Raw genomic sequence first — 18,522 nt, forward strand, 5'->3', positions numbered from 1 at the left:
GTAAGCTAGTATTATTATCATTATATAAAGGGGGTGATATGTAACTACTTATGAAAATAAATCATCATTAATTTATGCATGTGTGGGTGAGGGCACACATGCCCGGGTTCGATTAGATACACGTGAATAAGTTACCATACAATATGTCGGACATACTTTACTATTGGAGCCTGACTTTCGGCCTCATGAGAGTAAGAGAGATACGCTTATAGGGCATCTACGAACATGAAGAAGACAATACCACACCAAAGTGGGTCAATAATAATTCCACGGTGTAGGTCACGATGTATCTGTACATAGAAAGGACTGATTGGAATTTTCATTATACCTACCGAACTATTTTTTTTATTTAGTAAATGGACATTATAATTGTTTTTTTTTATTGTTGACCAAATTGATTATTTTGATGACATTATTCTAAGCTCAGATAAAAATATGTAGTGAAGACACCGCTCAAATTAAAAAAAAATCAAAATATTTTACTATCATCCGATGATAATAATATTTGAAAATTCATAATAATTCAATATTCCAATAAAATTTATAATTAAAATAGTCATACCTACATTACTATATTGAAGTCATCTTATTTTTATTCATGTAGTCTCACTAATATTTCAGATGACGTTATAAATGAATAATATATTATTTACGAGTATTATATCACCAAAATAATAAACAGTAAATTTGCGAGCTTAGTATTTTAAACGTAAATAGGTTGCAACAACATTGCACTATCAGCTTAACTTCTAAGCGGAGCATATTGGCAAGCTATTATAGAGCTGAGGGTATATCAATATTTCGTGTTTACAGGGAATGGTTGTTAACCGTTCGCTTTACCCATCGTGTAAACTGTTTGTCAGTTTGACTTATGGTAGATTTTAATTGATAATTGTGTTACTTGTATTGTAAGCAGATTTATTTTTATCGAAGTGTTCGATAAAATAGGTGTTTTGGTAAATATTTTTCTAATCAAGATTATTTTATCGAAAGAATGATGAAATTCTGACGAATTCGGTAATACATTTGTAAAGTATTATAAATTATCATAAACGGTTACCAAGTTATTGCTGAAACTTAAAAAATAATATTATGTATTAATTTATTCTCATTTTAAATAACGTAATATATGTTGGTACAGATTTTTTTAAAGTAAGTATTTACCAAATTAATATTTTAAATGATTAAATTATTATTTTTTTAACAGGTGAGAAAGATTTCGATTATTTTAAATAACGATTGATGAATAAAAAGTATCGTCAAATTTTAAACTAAATAAAAATCCATTTTCAATGAGATGCAATATATTGATATAAGAATACTTATGTGTTTTTATATAGAAAATATTATGATTCTGTAACGAGTTATGTAGATTTTGTGAAGAAAATGAAGATGTACTTATTAAAAATGAAGAATAGGTTTTTTTCCAAAATTAACGTAATAACAATTATTTTTGAAAAAGTTTTCAAAGTAGGTACTAATGATAAAAAACTAATCTAAAAATTATTATTGAATCGTGTTCTAAGTGTGTAAACATGGTAATTATTATTTGTGAAACAGTTTTCATAGTATTAATATTTTCTAGTTACTAGTTAAGTACTTACTAGAAATACCTATATTTTTATACTGATAATTTAAAATGTTACATTATTATTGTTAATAGTTTGTATAATGTGACTTTTTGTAAATTTGAATAATATTTTTTTATAATTATTTATGTCTTAAAGAACGTTTATGTAGATATTAAAAAAAATGTAATTAAATTAAAATTATCGAAAAGTTTAAAATCTTTAAAAATGATAGGTTATATTCAATGATATTATTCAATGAAACCTATATAGTTAATATTATAATGTTTTAGGTACTTAACAATAAAAAATATTATTAATGATGGGCGTTAACATTTAAACATATAAATACGGTATTAGCATTTAACATATTCATATAAATGAGACACAAAAATACCCATTCATATTCACGGTTATCATAATTTTAAATAAAGAATGATTAAATTCTTGTACCACAGAGCGGTCGCGGAGAAAGTGCTTCAAGATGTGTTGGTATGAGTAAAAAATGAGGTCGTACTGAGATTTGATTTCAGCGGCAAGTTATATTGATTTTTTACAAATTGATAATATAATTAATAAAATTATTAGTATTATATTTTTTGAATAAGAAGAGATACAGAGAACTCATGCGAAGATATAATTCCCAAAGTATCAAAATCTTGTAGTGGTAAGCTGAAATTAGAGATGTCTACAACTTGTCACTACTAAATTTTCAGTGCAAAATAGTAAGATATAATAAAATAAAACTAAGTGGAAGTTAATAGAGGACCAAGATTTGGCAGTAGCTGTATAATATATCAAAATGCTAAAAAATAAAACAATTTGACATAAAGGTAATGAATGAATGGAGAGGTGACATATTTGTTTATTTAAATTATGTTGGTAACCACCTAATAATTTATTTAAAGTAAATAATATAAGTGATTATGTATTGTTAATATGGTGTTTGTATCTCAACATTGAAGCTGTAATAATTGATCTTATTTTTTCCTCGTATTATTGTTTAATTAATCATATTGAGATGCACATTAAATATGCAATTTTATTCATAAAATAAATCAAGTAAATAATAATTAATTACAATCTCACTATCACTTGGTATTTATTCGCCACGTATGTATGTATACATTTTTGATACGATGTCTGTTTCGATTAAATAATATACCTACTTTATCAAGACTTAGAGACAACATGTAAATTAAATATGTACGTGGCGTTTTAAATTTTTGATGTATTTAGTGAATATCAAAATATAATATATAAATTTTATAAAATCATTGTGAATTGCCACTAGTAAGTTGCATTATCTCTGAAATAAATTAAAAGATATATATTTACAAACTATTTATCTACAAATATACATCACGTTCTTCTTTCATGCGAAAAATATTAGAAAAAAATAATTTACCTGCGTAATTTAATATAATTACTACCTGTATTGATTGGATGTTTTTTTTTTGTTTTTAATTTATCCTATACGAAATATTTATCGGATTAAAATAGTACATTTTCAAGTGCCTACATGATAATTAATGAATGTTTATGATAGAACTTCAATTTTAAAATGAGTAGGTACGTAATATTATGATGGTTCAATATGTAATAAAGTACAATAAACATATTATTATAATTTAATGGTAAGATTATTTTGTTATTATAGAAAACTAATTCTATATACGATTAGATACTGTTCAGGTGTTCAATAAAATTTAATGGTTATTTTAATGCCGCTGTAAAATGTCGCTGGAGTTTTCCATCGCAACAAGTGTCCGCCATACAAAACAGGTACAGCTCTAGTCAGTGGGTCACTCAGACTTTCTATGACCTACACACACATAAACACACCTGTAAAAAAATGTTACACGCACACAGCCAAGCGGTCACGCATTCCACCAACTTTCATCCGGAACTGCGCGCGCATTCTTAGCGCGGGAAAAAATAATTATAAATAAATGCATGTATAAACAAAGGCGGGAGAGAAATGAGAAAATGAGACCGCGTCCTCTCTCTGTGACCCGGATACAATCTCAAAGCTTGGGGTGATGTGATAGCTATAAAAGATTGACTGCTCGCCATTGAATGACTATTACTAGAGACGATTTCAACTCGAATGCTTCTGTTAAACTATCTTCTATGATTTTTGTTTTACTAATACGTGATGATGAATTTATTATGTGGAAGAAATTTAATATTCCAATAAAATTAAATATTTGTAAAATAATATACTAAATTATTCTTCTAAATGTTATAAAAGTCTATACATAGTGATAAATACAATGACTAACTTTACAAAATATATTTTAACATTCAAATGATTTATATCTAATTCTAATTTGTATATATTTTTTAATGATTCATTTTCATTACAGCCTGCACCTAATGATATATTGATAAATAAATAAAAAACACATGATTTGGTTTTTAGATTGTTCTACTATTTTTTTGTTTAAGTACTATGTATTCAGAAAAATATTATATAGGGGATATATAATATTATATAGGGGATAGTTAAAATTAAGCGTATGTATATCGATCGCATGACACGTGTAAATTTTAATATTGCGAGAAACTCATTTTATTCATACAATCTGTTTTCTTATTGTTGTTATGTGACATTAGTAAAGAGTATTTTTATATGCAGTATTTTAAGAATTAAATTTGTTATTTATTACGTGGTATAATGAAACCATACATGTTTTAAAATATACGTTCTCTACTTAACTAACAAGCATGTAAGGACAATTAGTTAACGCATTTAACTACATTTAATTATCTGTATGAAAATATATATTTTTATTGTAGCACTGTTAGCAATATTTGCTTTATTATATATTACAGGTATGTATTTAATTATAAAAAACAAATATAAAAAATACAAGTTATATTGATATCATTATAGTTAAGTACAACAATAAGCGGAGTATATGAGCCTCCATAGAGTACATTTTTTTTAGAGAATGGGTATTAGTCATTCACCTGATGTATTAGGTTATTACTATGGATTTAGTACACGTTAGAAAAACAATATGTGAATTTTCTAGATTCGCGCTCGAGCCCACGTTATAGGTGGGTGCACTGCTATTTCTCCTCTTTTCGGAAAAAAACCAAATTCATTTTATAATATTCAAGCCCATTGATTATTAATTCCAACGCATCTATTCTATACAAGGCTGCTATCGGCGGCTATCGTGGGTAGTTTATCATATTTATGTATTGAAGTATTGTAATTTTTGCAATAAATTAGCCGTCTAAGCTATAAACACTGTCTATCTCGCTCTAAAAGTTAACACAGCCAAGATCAGTGCTGCTAAAACATAATGCTTTTTGACTGTCCAGACGGTTCACTTATGGTAAAAATTAACCACCTAAATACATAAATATGATAAACTACCCTTGATAACCGCCGATAGCAGCCTTGTATATATAATATATGGGGACAAAGTGAGAACTTATTATAATAAAATACATATACTCGTACTTACATCATAATATAAAAATACTTATTTTATGTTCATTCAATCTTATACAATGTTCTCTAAGTAATTCATACGTAAACTTTAAAAAATAGCATACAAATACTAATTGATGAAATAATGATCTGATTATGATTAACATACACACAATTATTATTTTTATGGACATAATATAATTATATAAATCACGTAATAATATGTAGCATGATTACTGTTGGGTCAAGGTGAAGTTTGAAGTAATTCATCTAATTAACTGATAGTTAAATTAATGGTTAACATCATATTGTACTCAAATTATTTTGATATTTGGTACATTATTAATTTAAGTAAATTTTGATATACCTTCCTACCTTTGTTTGCTGTTAAAATAACTTCTATTATTTTAGTAATATAACGAGAGATGGCAGTCTAAGTAAGTAAGAAGATCAGAATGATGCTGTGCGGTGTAATTTATAAAACTTTAAAATATTAATAAAAAAATGAAAAATATTCGCTTTACTCAAAAATCATTTTAATTTAATTTTTAAAGACATTATATCATTTATCAAAATATATTTCAGTATGACAAATTAATTATTTTGGATGTACTATTTAACCTAGATTAACGGTAAATATAAATACATAATAATGCAAAGTGCAGTAATTTTAAAATATAAGGATTTAAAATATAACGGTGCTGAAATATTAATATATATATACATAATATTAAAATATGTTATACATATAATAATTTACCTTCAACAAAACTTCTAGAACTGCCAGCTTCATTTTCATCATAAGAAAATTCGTGGGTTGCAATAAATCTTTCAATCCTTTCAACTAGCGACTCGCCAGTCTTTCTAGATATATTAATAGGCTCCTTTTCAACTGTTCTTATTATATTAATTCCATTATATACATTTATCTTCTCTTCTTCATCGAATTTGTCAATAATTGATGTCAATTCAAGATCGACACATTTTTCATTTTCACCACAGTCTTTATCAATATCTGAGCTAATTGATACAACACTGGATAACACACACATAACAAAGCACAAAGAAATTAATTGATAACTCATTTTGAAAAATAAATAAAAAGCCCCAATGGTAAATATTTTTTTTACGCGTGATCTATCGTCTTTCAATTACAATTGTCAAATAAATGTTTTCTATTGAGACCTTTTTATTTAACCAATTTAATTGAGTGCAGGAATGGCGTGCTATCTAAAATCGAATTACTTGTCATTAATAATTCATAGTGGACACTTTTCGTCCAATGAGTCCGATTCATTTAAATTCGTATCACACATTTAATGTAGAGAAGAGTAATGTTCAACAAATAAATTATCTGTAATTTTAATAATATAATCAGTATTATATGTAGGTACTGTATTCCAATTATACATTATGTCATTATTAGCCTACAATAAACTATTATTTTATACAATAATATATGGAAATAATGTCTTTTACGATACATCAAATACCTAAGCCAGTTAAAAAAAGTAACAATTTTTAATAAAATATTGCATAGCTTATGAAATCCATTTAGCTATCTAAAATAAACACATTTATATATTAAATATTTTTAGATAACGTTATTTTGATTGAAAATAATAAATATATATTGTGTTTTAGCGTACTTATTAAATGTGTATGAAGATAACTTCAACAGAACATATTTTATGTATGATTGACCTTTCAAATATAGCACAGAGTTACTTTAATAATATGACCATTAATTACAGTTCTAACTAATTTATCACAAAAAATACTCAGAAGTAGGTACTTATTTCAATTAAACAAAATTTAATAACTTAGTTGCACATAGAAACTCTATTTTAAATTATTATCTTTATCGAATAAAATTTTCTAACTGTCAATATATAATTGATTCCATATTAAAATAATATGCCCCCCTATAATTCCTTATAGTATCATCGTCGTAAAATATTTTAGATATCGTACGATATCACCCATAAATGCCACTTTTGATTATTTTAGACTTTTACTTCGATTTATACACTCTCAAAAGATCAGATTTCAGAAAATGTGATCCAATGAGAGTATTTTTAGGCATATTGATACTTAAAAGTGACTACTTAATTTAAAAAAATATCAATGATTTTTCAGCGATATTTTACACATCCCATTTTTCACTAAAATACAACACAATAAAGGTAATTATAATACGTACTGTACTGTAATTTATTGTGTCAATCTATACAAGTATATGTAGTAATGTGATTGCTTTCTTTACGGTACTGTCATTTTATTTTTCAATATTAAAATTTGCATCGCCGGAATTCATTGATAATGTGGGTATATCCTCCAGTTGTACATTCCATGGTAATAATGTCATAAATGTACATTATATTACTTAATATTATGTATATTTATTAATAATTGTAATACTCTTAATAATCAATATTTATGTATCTATATTTTACGTGTCTGACCTTTGGACCTTACCCAATATCACTAATTTTTCTAGGTTGACATCTTCTCTGAACAGGCCGGGAAGGTAAGCCGAGGGGATTTGTTGATTAAATTAAATCGTGATTACATGGACAACAGATGTCATGTTTATTTAATAATGGTCCTTAATTATTTATCTTCTCAATTTATTTTGAAATATCGTAAAAATATTTGAAATTTTATATAAAAATTTTGTTATTTTGACTTTAAAATCCTAGTAATAATAATTTGTCTTTAAGGAGGCCATTAGGTGAGACAAAGTATGTCAAAATCGTCCTACGATTTTCCACTATTTGAATACCTCCATTTACCGTACCCTGAAATTTCCTTGTTCCGCAATGTCAATAGAGTAGGCGTCTTTATTGAAAACTGTCTGTTAGAAATAAGACTATATATATAATATAAATATTATAATATCATCACGAATGCTATATATTGTTATATAAAATAAAATAAAATACTACTTTACAATACATGTTACTATATATTACATTACTTTACAGTGAATGCTGCTTCCTCATGTCAGACTCACCAGGCACCAATAGCGAGGTCTGTGCGGCTGATCAATGCACTCCCTAGAGATGCAGACATTTTTAGCAATGTATGTATTTTGGTTTTTTAAATTCTCTTTTATTTTTTAATTTGTATCATTTTTTATTTTATTTCTTTTCTATAATATTATTTTTGGCTTTGTTTTTTTCTCTACTAAAGTGATTTACCTGTAATTTTTATTCTAAATATCATGATGTGAACGTCTTCAATTAATAATTTGTTATGTGCTTAATGTATCTTTTTTAAATAAATAAATATACCGATCGAATTTTTGTTTTTGAGATTAAATTAGAAAATATACAGAATATAATATTATTTTGTAGTAATAATTAATTCATGAATTGAGAATGTCATATTAAAATAGACGAATTCGGTTTTGATAATAACTATTGAATTCTGTGGGATACATTATGATATATTGTTTTATTTTAATTTTAATTATAACAATGAATTTAAAGGGATAAATAAACACGTTAGATTAGGCATTGGATATTTCTTAAATAATCTTGAAACTGATTATTAGATGGTGTAAGTATAAGTTATTTGATTTTATTAAAATTATCAATACATTTTATAATTAATAAAAAATATCTTGATAAACAGTTTTTTTAAATGACACCTTAATAATAGTCATTAAGATTTTATACGCGTGTAAATTAAATAAGTTCATTTTCACCGTATGCGGAACAATAGAGGTATCAACATGCAAACATTATTTGACTTGAATACTAATAATATAATTTGTAGCTAAACATTTAAGAGATGTCAATAAGCTAGATAAAATTTTCATCTAGCAGTATATCAACTGACTATGGTAATATACAAGTAAAATAATTTATGGTTAATTGAAACTTATTACAATGATAAATAAAAAGGCTCTTATATATTCATTATATGTATTGCTTTATTTATATTACATTTTTAACGAGGTCAATAAATAAACTTATTATTATTACAAGTCTCTTTATATTGCGTACATGACTAAATTCTAAAAATCGTATAAAAAGGGAAAAAGAAATAAATCATAAAAAGGCTTTGGAACATAAAATACTTAACATAAAAATGGCACATATTAAATCATAATACAAGTCAATACTGGCACAAATTAAAACATAAAGAGGAAAACTAAAATAAACTTTGGTTTATGAAAGCTTTGAAAACTAATTAAATAGTAAACAGAACAGAAAATGTCAAGAAAGGTAAGTAAAGCATAAAAAAAGAAATCTTAAAACTACTAAATAATTTATTCATAATATCTTTAGATATTTTAAAATACAATAAATATAATTTATTCATTTAAAAAATTCAACACGTGATTTGAATTGATAAACGAAATAAATTGTTTTATGATAATTTTTGCGATATGAATGACATACAAATATAAGCTTTCTCATCGAAAATCTTTTAAAAATTTTAACATCAACACAAAATTTAATCAGAAATTTCTCTTGAAATCGTGGAATCGATTAAAATAATATGACGTTTTGTGTGAAAAGTATAAATAGATTATCTATTATACTGTATTGTAAAGCCATGGAAATGCGAAGAAAACTTTAATCATTGTCTTTGAATTAATAGATTTTTCTTCAAATTTAGCTAAAGCTATTAGATATATGTCATTCAAAGTATGTCGAGTTTGTCAGTCTATTGTTTCTGTCCAGCGTAGGCCATATCTTGGGCATCAGTCTCAATGGATCTGGCATAAGGATACGCTCCTGAAGCAACCCCTCCATTGTTGTTCCATCCACCATTTCCTCCGCCGTTTCCATATCCTGTGTTTCCATATCCAGAGTTTCCGTATCCAGAGCTTCCAAGACCACCAAGACCACCTCCAAGACCTCCAAGACCACCTCCAAGTGCTCCTAGACCACCGCCAACCTGAAAAAGGAAAATAATAAAGTTAACAAAAAAAATCTTCTTATACATATTATTAAATTAAAAGGAATGATATATCAGAATGGCATGAATTTAAAATCACTTTAAGATTGTATTTTTGTTGTTATATTATAACAATTTTTAATAGCTTTTAAAGTATTTGAGAGAACTTCGTAGCTTAGGAGAATAATTATTAGTTATTATAAGATGTAAATCATACTTATATTATTATGTGACGCTCATATAAGACAATTTAATATACACATCTTGTGTTAGATATAAAATTTTTTGAAAGATAAATAAAGTAAGTTTTAGATAATTACTTTATACCTACTATGTGAACTAATAATATATCAGAAAGTTAAAAGTCTCTATGCTTAGAGACATCTTTGCTTATTCAATAAATATGATTACGATATCAAAATTAGTAAAATTGAGGTTATTATGAATTTTAAATATAAAACATTGATTTATACATGTATAAACATCAACTCTATTATTGATGTGTTTTCTTTGGTCATTGTATTGACTAAAAATATTTTATAAAGTTGTAGCATTTATATTATATTGAATTTATTAATAATGTCAACATTTTATTTTTATTGTATTAAGTATGTTCAGTGAAACTAATTACAGAAGTTTAAGTTTCTAGTCAAGTATATCGAACATAGTATGTGCGAAAAAGTCATTGATAGTTGATATACATACATACATGATATAAAGTGCAAGAAAAGCTGAAATAATGTGTGTATATAAAGAAATTCACTTTAAAACTAGGAGCCACATGTTTAGATTTAATTTAATATTGTGCAGAATCAATTATTTAGTATCTAATATAAAAAAATATGAAATTGAAAAATTGAAATCATCAGCAATATTTCGTTATTTTGCTTGTTTACCGATATTATTTTTTTTTATTGTAGCTGTAATAGTTTTGATAACATACTTTTCCCAATAAGCTGGCGCCTCCTCCCAAGAGCTTGGAGAATCCGAGAATTGAGGCGAGAACTAAGGCGATCTTGGCAACAATCAAAGCCTTGGTGACCAACAGCATCAAACCACCTCCAAAGATAGCGACGATAGCCAGAATTTTAACACCGAGTCCGATTGCGATTGGGCCTAAGAGTTTCTTCAATTTTCCACGAGCTGAAAAAAAATAATACATCATTAATGTTAGTGAATGACTAATTAATATTTTATTTTACTTAATACTAAAACAATAGACACCTCAATATTTTGATCTGCTATTTATAGCGATTTATGAATATACATGTATAAATATTGTGTTGACGAAGTTTCGCAATGTGACGGTAGTACAATGAGATAATTAATAAAAAAATATTTATGTAATCTATTGTAATAAATATACTTAGTATATAATATATATTCTGTAGTACTTATAAATAATAATGTTTATGGTATAAATTTAATATATTTTTTTCTGATAAAATAAATAATATTATGCATGAAAATAAAATAAAAAAAAGTATTGTAATGATTCAGTTTATAGGAAAATCATGGCCTTACTTGTCATGTGTTTTTGTCATTTTTTTATATTATTAATAAGTACAATGCAATAATAATAATATGACGTTAAATTGTGTCTACCTTTTTAAATATAATGATAACATCTCTTTCAATAGTAAATTAATAGCAAAGAAAAATGAGTAAAACCTCCTAAATCTAATAAAAAACAACATTTTAAAAAGTCATGTAATGAGTAAAAATGATATAGTAGGTACTATTTCGTACGAAAGAAATAATTTTAATAAAAGATAGCTTATGATTTTAAAAGTTTCGGGATGTTATAAATCATTACAATATACATACCGACATATACCGCAGTAATATATATATCCAAGAATCACATTTGACTGTGAAGAATGACCAAGGTTAAGGTTTGTATTCAAGAAGCTCATTATTTATGACCATATTTATTATAAACACACACGTGTTGCATCTCTCAATAAAGCAAGGCCAATATATAATCAGAAAATGCATCTCATCGTTAGAAAGTTTTACCTTGACCGGAATACAGCGTGAGAGCTTTTTAAGGCTCATCAAAGAGATACCCAATTCATAATGAAAGGAATGCCGTCACGCGAGCTTTGAAAGCACAGGTTATTTATTATATGATGTAATATTAGATAAGATTACCTACTGGCTGACCTAATCAGTATAATATAACTATTTGTTATTATTTAAAGATGCTTACTTGATAGTAAAGTACACGTTGATGGTATTTTCCAAGAAAAATGTAATTATTATGTATACGTAAATATAGGTAATAATATTTTTAGTGTAGGTACGGTATTCATAGATAAGTAATAAAATTACACCAGGGGAGATAGAATATGTGACATATAATTAAAAAACGTATTAAAATTGATACTTAATTTAGGATTTTATAACTTAGGATTAAAACTAGTAACTACTATATTATGAAAAGTTTTAGGAATTTAAGGCAAAAATAAATTGACAAAAATTATTGTATTATTAACTTTGAAAACAATTTATTCAACTTGGGCACTAGTGTACTTGTATTCATTCAATGCTCATTACCTCAATTGGTTGAAAACGATTCAAAATTTATTAAAAAATATCAATATCATTTAAATGGAATTCAATTTATTTAAAATTGTAACGCCATAATTATACATATTTATTATACGCGAAGTTATAATATATATTTTGATTTAATGCCAATATTACTAATCGAATTTACAAGATACATTAATTTAAATGTTATTAGTAATAGTTACTTTTCCTAATAGGCTTTCAACTAAACTTTTTTAGTACTATATGAGTTTGGATATGTATGTTATTACATTTTGAGTAGGTGGAACCCGAAAGAAGCTATAAATCCATAAAACTACAGTAAGTTTATATTAAAATGTCAACTCCTACACATTGAAACCTCCTTTTGAAAGGATTTCTCTTGATTGATTTACTCGTCGCTTTTCTACGTAAACTCATCAATAAAACTCTTTGACACAGCTAAGTAAAGATAGAAAAGTAAGACAAGTAGAAATTTAATTTTTTGAAGCTCCTTATTTGTTTTTAATGCGACTGTTTTAATTTTACCTATATTTAAAAAAATAAAACCTAAACTACTTCTATTTTTTAATGAATAGGTACGTTATAATAATTTTATCATCAAACTAGCCCGACCTTATTTTAATAAATTAAACTTCAGATCGTATTGATTCAGGTTACGACTGTAATTTTATTAAATACATACAATTTATTTTTCAAATACACAAAAATGCTGTTTTATGAATAAATAAATGTTAATTTAGGGCTATATCAATCACTACTATTAAGTACTTACTTATACTGCTTTTTAATTTGCATAAATAATTCTCGTTTCTCACATATAAAATTGGTACTTATTGGTTTTAGAAAGATAAAAAAAATACGATGATTTTCATACACTTTTATTATATTATATTTTTATATTGCTTTTTCATTTACGATTAAACATATTTTATAAATTAAATATTTATAAAAATATTTTATTATTTTTATCTAAAAAATGTCAACGATCTAGAAAGTTTTATTCAGTTTTTTGGCGTATAAATTAATTACTTTTAATATTTGTAAACTATGACCTCAATTTAGGCTAAACTGTACTGTATGACCTCTAGATTTAGTTTGAGATTATTATCATGTGCGAGAAACCCGTAATCCACTGTTTAATGAACTAATTGTTAACTATCGTTATATTTGAATGTCCTATTCTTCTACCAACAACTAGATTAGTTGTGCGAATAATGTAAATAAGTCTGTATAGCAAATACCTTCTGTGAAAGTGCGTGCTGCGGAGGCAATTTCTTCTGGGGCAAGCTTAACTTGAAGGTTGTGGCTCTTGAGGAAGTTGGAAGCAGCATCAAAGAACAAGCTCATCAGACGAGCGGTTTTCTGAGATGACTCAGCTGGAAGCGAGCTGACGATTTCGTTTTCGGATTCCAACGATTTGCCATCGCGAACTGTGATTGTGGAATCTCTGTAAAATAATTAACATGGTATTTTAATTCGATACAATATACGTAATATAATTTATCTTTAAGCTCTATCATTAAAATTATAAGTATAGGTCTATACTTAATAATATTTGGAGTATGCATAAAATTAAAGTTTTTCTTGTTATATCATACAAAATACAGAAATAATGTAAAAGAATGATAAAAGATGCAGTTGTATAAGTTCAATAACGGAGAGTGATTATTTTTCATGTTTTATAAAGTAAATTCTATGAACTGATGTTATGAAAATAGAATTATAATTTTAAGACGATTCCAAAATGCAAGGTCTTCTTCTCAAGCTCTAAATCGCCGAAAATAATGGGTTTATTTTGAATATTGTGCTATAGATGAATAAATAAATAAAATAAAACGATCAACAATAAAAAGATTTTTTTTCTGATTAAAAAAAAACCACAACAGTGAATTAATAATTATTAGTTATCAGTGAATTAAAAAAATATATTTTATGTTTGTAATATTATATCGTCACGTTAAATTTATTTTTAATTATTTATTTTATTTTTCATATATTATCGTGGATACTTACTTGAAATTGTAAAAATGACACCAAATTATCAAATATTTAGTTTTATTGTTTCATTTAATCACGCCAAAAATACAATGTTGGTAGTAAATATTAAACAATATGTCATATTTCAGTTTGATTGAAATTAATTATATTACTCATTATTTTTATGAAGTAAAAAAGTGTTTAGGCCTATGAATGGAAACTCTCCAAAAGCAGATAAAATGTCAAGATAATTATTTAAAAGTGACAACAATGGCAATTTTATTCTTTTTTCTGCCAAAACATGATCCACGGAGCTAAATATTTAATTCCGTTATGTTCATCTTTTTACGGACGCGATTTACATATTTGTGTCAATAAAAATGAATTTCAATTTTTTTAAAATTATGACTCAATATACTTTCACATTTTTCGCAAAATGTCCAAATTAAACACTATTTTTACTGGCATACAATATACGGACGTACCTTATTTGTTTTATTCACAATATTAGCTTATTTTAATTATTATTTTATTTTTATACTATATTATCATATTGTAAAACATTGATGTATTTTAAATAGTTCGAGTTGAAATTGAATAAATTTTAAATTTTAAAATGACCAAAGTGATAAATTTGACGGATTGAAACTGAGAAAAAGATTACTTAAAATCAACTATTTCTAACAGTATTCTTTTCAATGTAAAAAGTCATCATAAAATCTATCTTTAAATAGATCACTTCCTTGATTTTATTAATTGATCCGCAATAAACTACTGATTTGATATAACTTTTACGTTTTTCACTAGTTTAAAACTAGCTAAGTACTTTATAGTGAGATAAAAGACGTATGTTTTTGTAAAGTAATAGTAAAGTGATGATTGTAGGTACGTATAAGTAAAAAATGTATAACATTATATTATTTATACCTACTTATATATTGCGATTTTGGAAATTGACATAGTGTTATTATTATGTTATAAAACGCAGTTTACTAGCTAACATCGTGAAAATAATAGTAGTTTTACGATAGCTTAATTATCATTATAATTTTATTTTTTAAAAGTGATCTTACTTTTTGTAATTCAGTATATTATGTGTATATAATCGTTGTAAATTTAGTGGTTTTTGAAGAAAAAATCTTCTTAAGGTAGGTAGATATTTTGACCAGATAAAATATACACATTGTGGGAAGTTATCGCTATGTTTCCTATAATATTTCTATGAAAATAACAATTCATGTAGCTGTGATTATTAAACTCAACACTAACACCAAAATACTACACATAATATATTCATTGATATTTTTTTATTAATCTCAATTTAAACACAAAAATAGTGATGAGCAGTTTCTAATACAATCTGCATTAACATAATAAAACACTTCTACGACACATCTTAAAATAATTAGCATGCCAAATTTTTTGACACAGTTAACCCAATTGCAAACGTAGAAACTATGCAAAGTGCTTGGTTATAATACAAGCTGGAGATAGATCTCTTAGAAGTACTGTGTCGTACATAGTAATTACTCGAGTGTCAAGGTGATATCATGTGCCTATTGTCTCCTCATTTAAATGAATGCAAATACCAATATGTATTTGAGTAATGGGTGTTCAGCCTATTTACAATTACCATCGTATATATGAGTCGAAGGAGGTCAGAGTACCATTGTATTCAAGATAACACTCACAAGTGAAAACAGTGAAATTTATGTCTACTTAGCTAATTCATTTAAGTTAATTATTGTTTGCCTAGTGGGACAGGCATTTATACTTAAATATATTTACATTAGTCAATCAAGAGAACTTTTATTTAATCAGTATAAGTAATGAATATCAAACACATGTATTATAGTTCAATTAAATAACAATTAATTGTGAAATTAATTAATAGATAACAATAAAAAAATAAAAATTATTTTATATGAATAAATCAATAGTTACCTACCTATTATTAAAAAAAAATCTATGTTATACTTAAAATGATTCCTACGTTTTTTAAATAAAAGTTTATTGAAATTTGACATCTATAAATCAATAACTGAAACATAATGTTATGTTGTCTTGTTTTTTTTGGTAATAATGAAAAGAAAGACGATTTAAATACCGAACAATATTAAATTTTAATTGTATGTTGACAATACTGTATCTAAATATATCTATACATCAAAGGGCAAACTAATATTTTTTTTATTACTATGTGATAGTTTTGATATTACATATAGATATCTAAGTAGACAACATGATTCAGAAATGAGAGAAAAGGCCTTAACAATATAGAAACTTATTATGTGGTGGAAAGTATATTTAGGTATAATATATTATAATAACGTGATGATACTACGTAAGTAGAAGTATCAAACTCATTCAGTTTTATGAAACGGTGAAAGTAAAATGTAATCATATTATTACATTGGCCGGTAAAACGTGCTTACCACTACTCATTGTATAATAATGCTGTAATAGATGATCTGTTATTGTTTTATAAAAGCTCTATGTTGCATTATTACTATTTTTGATAATATCACTATTTGATAGACGAGAGAAGCTTATGTACGATTGCTAAAATTTAAATAATAGTAGATGGATATTTTCATATTTCATTATTCCATATTTAATGGTCTGAGTTATTTATACTCCTGCATAATGCAGTGTTTTCTTTATTTTCATGATTAAAATATTTTTTTAACAACACTCTTTTTACAATTGAAACTAATACAATTTAAACCCATTATTCGATCCAAAGCATATTATATGAGAATCCACAGAGTGAAGGTTGTATTAACAGATTTTTATTCTAACGAGAAATGGATGTTATCTATCAATATATTAAATCATTACTCTCACTCCAAATAAACATTAAAAAACAACATGTATATTTCCAGGCCCATGATTCGAATCCGGGACCCACGTCATTATAAGCAGACACGATATCCGCTCGGTTATTGTGGGCGTAATTGTCTAATTAAAAACAAACAGTAGATATGTATAATAAATGGTCCATATTATCTAATTTTAATAGATAGATAATTAAATTATCATTATCCCACATTTATGACCCTGTTCGCTTCTAAGCGGATCACACGAATCACCATAGAGTAGAGGTTATATTTTTTTTACAAAGACTGGTTGTTAGCCATTCGCTTAATCCGTGTCCGCTTAACAATAGCGTGTTCTAGATCAAATAAAAATTAAAAAATACAAATAAATACGAAAAAAACAACACGATTAATTTTTGGGTCCAGGTGTGGATCGAACCCGCAAACCATAGGTTTGGAGATGGCCGCTCTACGAATCAGGCACAGTGAGTGCTATGCCTATATTGTTTCTCTATAAATAAATATTCACATTTACATTTTATGTCCCGGTTCAGATATTTTATGAAAATGTAATAATGATTTTTTATCCTTAAGATATTTTATGATCCTTGGAATTGTTTATAATAAGTTAGTATCTAAAATTAAAACAATCTTAAAATATTTTTAACTTGATAAGATTGATAATCACTACATAAAATTTTCAAATTTAAGCGGCGCTGTAAAAATAACAAATAATATATATATACCTTTCAAAATGAACTCCTGCAAAAAGCGGCACTTCCTGCATCCTGGCGGCTCTGTTGAGGGCAGTTACTCCCTTTATAGCTAAACATGACACCATATCATCCTTTCCATTGACACAAGCACCCATCATCCTCGCCAGCCTGTCCCATGATCCAGATGGCTCGATCTCGTTCGATTCAATATTATGATTATCCAAATCACTTGGCGCACCAAGGGTAGAAACGATAGCACAAAGCAAAAATGACACTACTACAGCCTTCATGTTTGAAAGGGTGTGGATATAATTCGGGGGTGTGATTATTTGTTATGGATATTAAGGAGCTGTTATCAGCTTGGCGGGACAAAAACGAATGATATGTATCGAGGAGAGTTCACCCTATTTATATTTGGTGTGACATCACTGTCACCTCCTACTCGAAACGCGTCTTACAATAAAGCGCATTAGCATTTTGACGCCGCCGTGAAAAAAAGTAAACTCTGAGTCAATATCCTCGGC

The 18,522-nt window shown here is 26.5% G+C and overlaps 1 protein-coding gene across 1 annotated transcript; it reads right to left on the reverse strand.

Moving 5' to 3' along the window:
* Positions 1-9,506: 9,506 nt before the first annotated feature.
* On the reverse strand, positions 9,507-18,266 carry Osi6 (DUF1676 domain-containing protein Osi6). The gene is made up of 4 exons (XM_085954641.1): positions 18,029-18,266; positions 13,728-13,933; positions 10,874-11,073; positions 9,507-9,930 (listed from the first exon to the last, which is right to left on the reverse strand). The coding sequence occupies exons 1-4, from the start codon at positions 18,154-18,156 to the stop codon at positions 9,697-9,699; spliced, it is 768 nt and encodes a 255-aa protein (XP_085810767.1). The 5' UTR covers positions 18,157-18,266; the 3' UTR covers positions 9,507-9,696.
* Positions 18,267-18,522: the final 256 nt, after the last annotated feature.

The sequence above is a fragment of the Rhyacophila brunnea genome, unplaced genomic scaffold, assembly GCF_057557595.1.
Source record: "Rhyacophila brunnea isolate RB1 unplaced genomic scaffold, BYU_Rbru_1.0 scaffold_4, whole genome shotgun sequence".
Taxonomy (NCBI): Eukaryota; Metazoa; Arthropoda; class Insecta; order Trichoptera; family Rhyacophilidae; genus Rhyacophila; species Rhyacophila brunnea.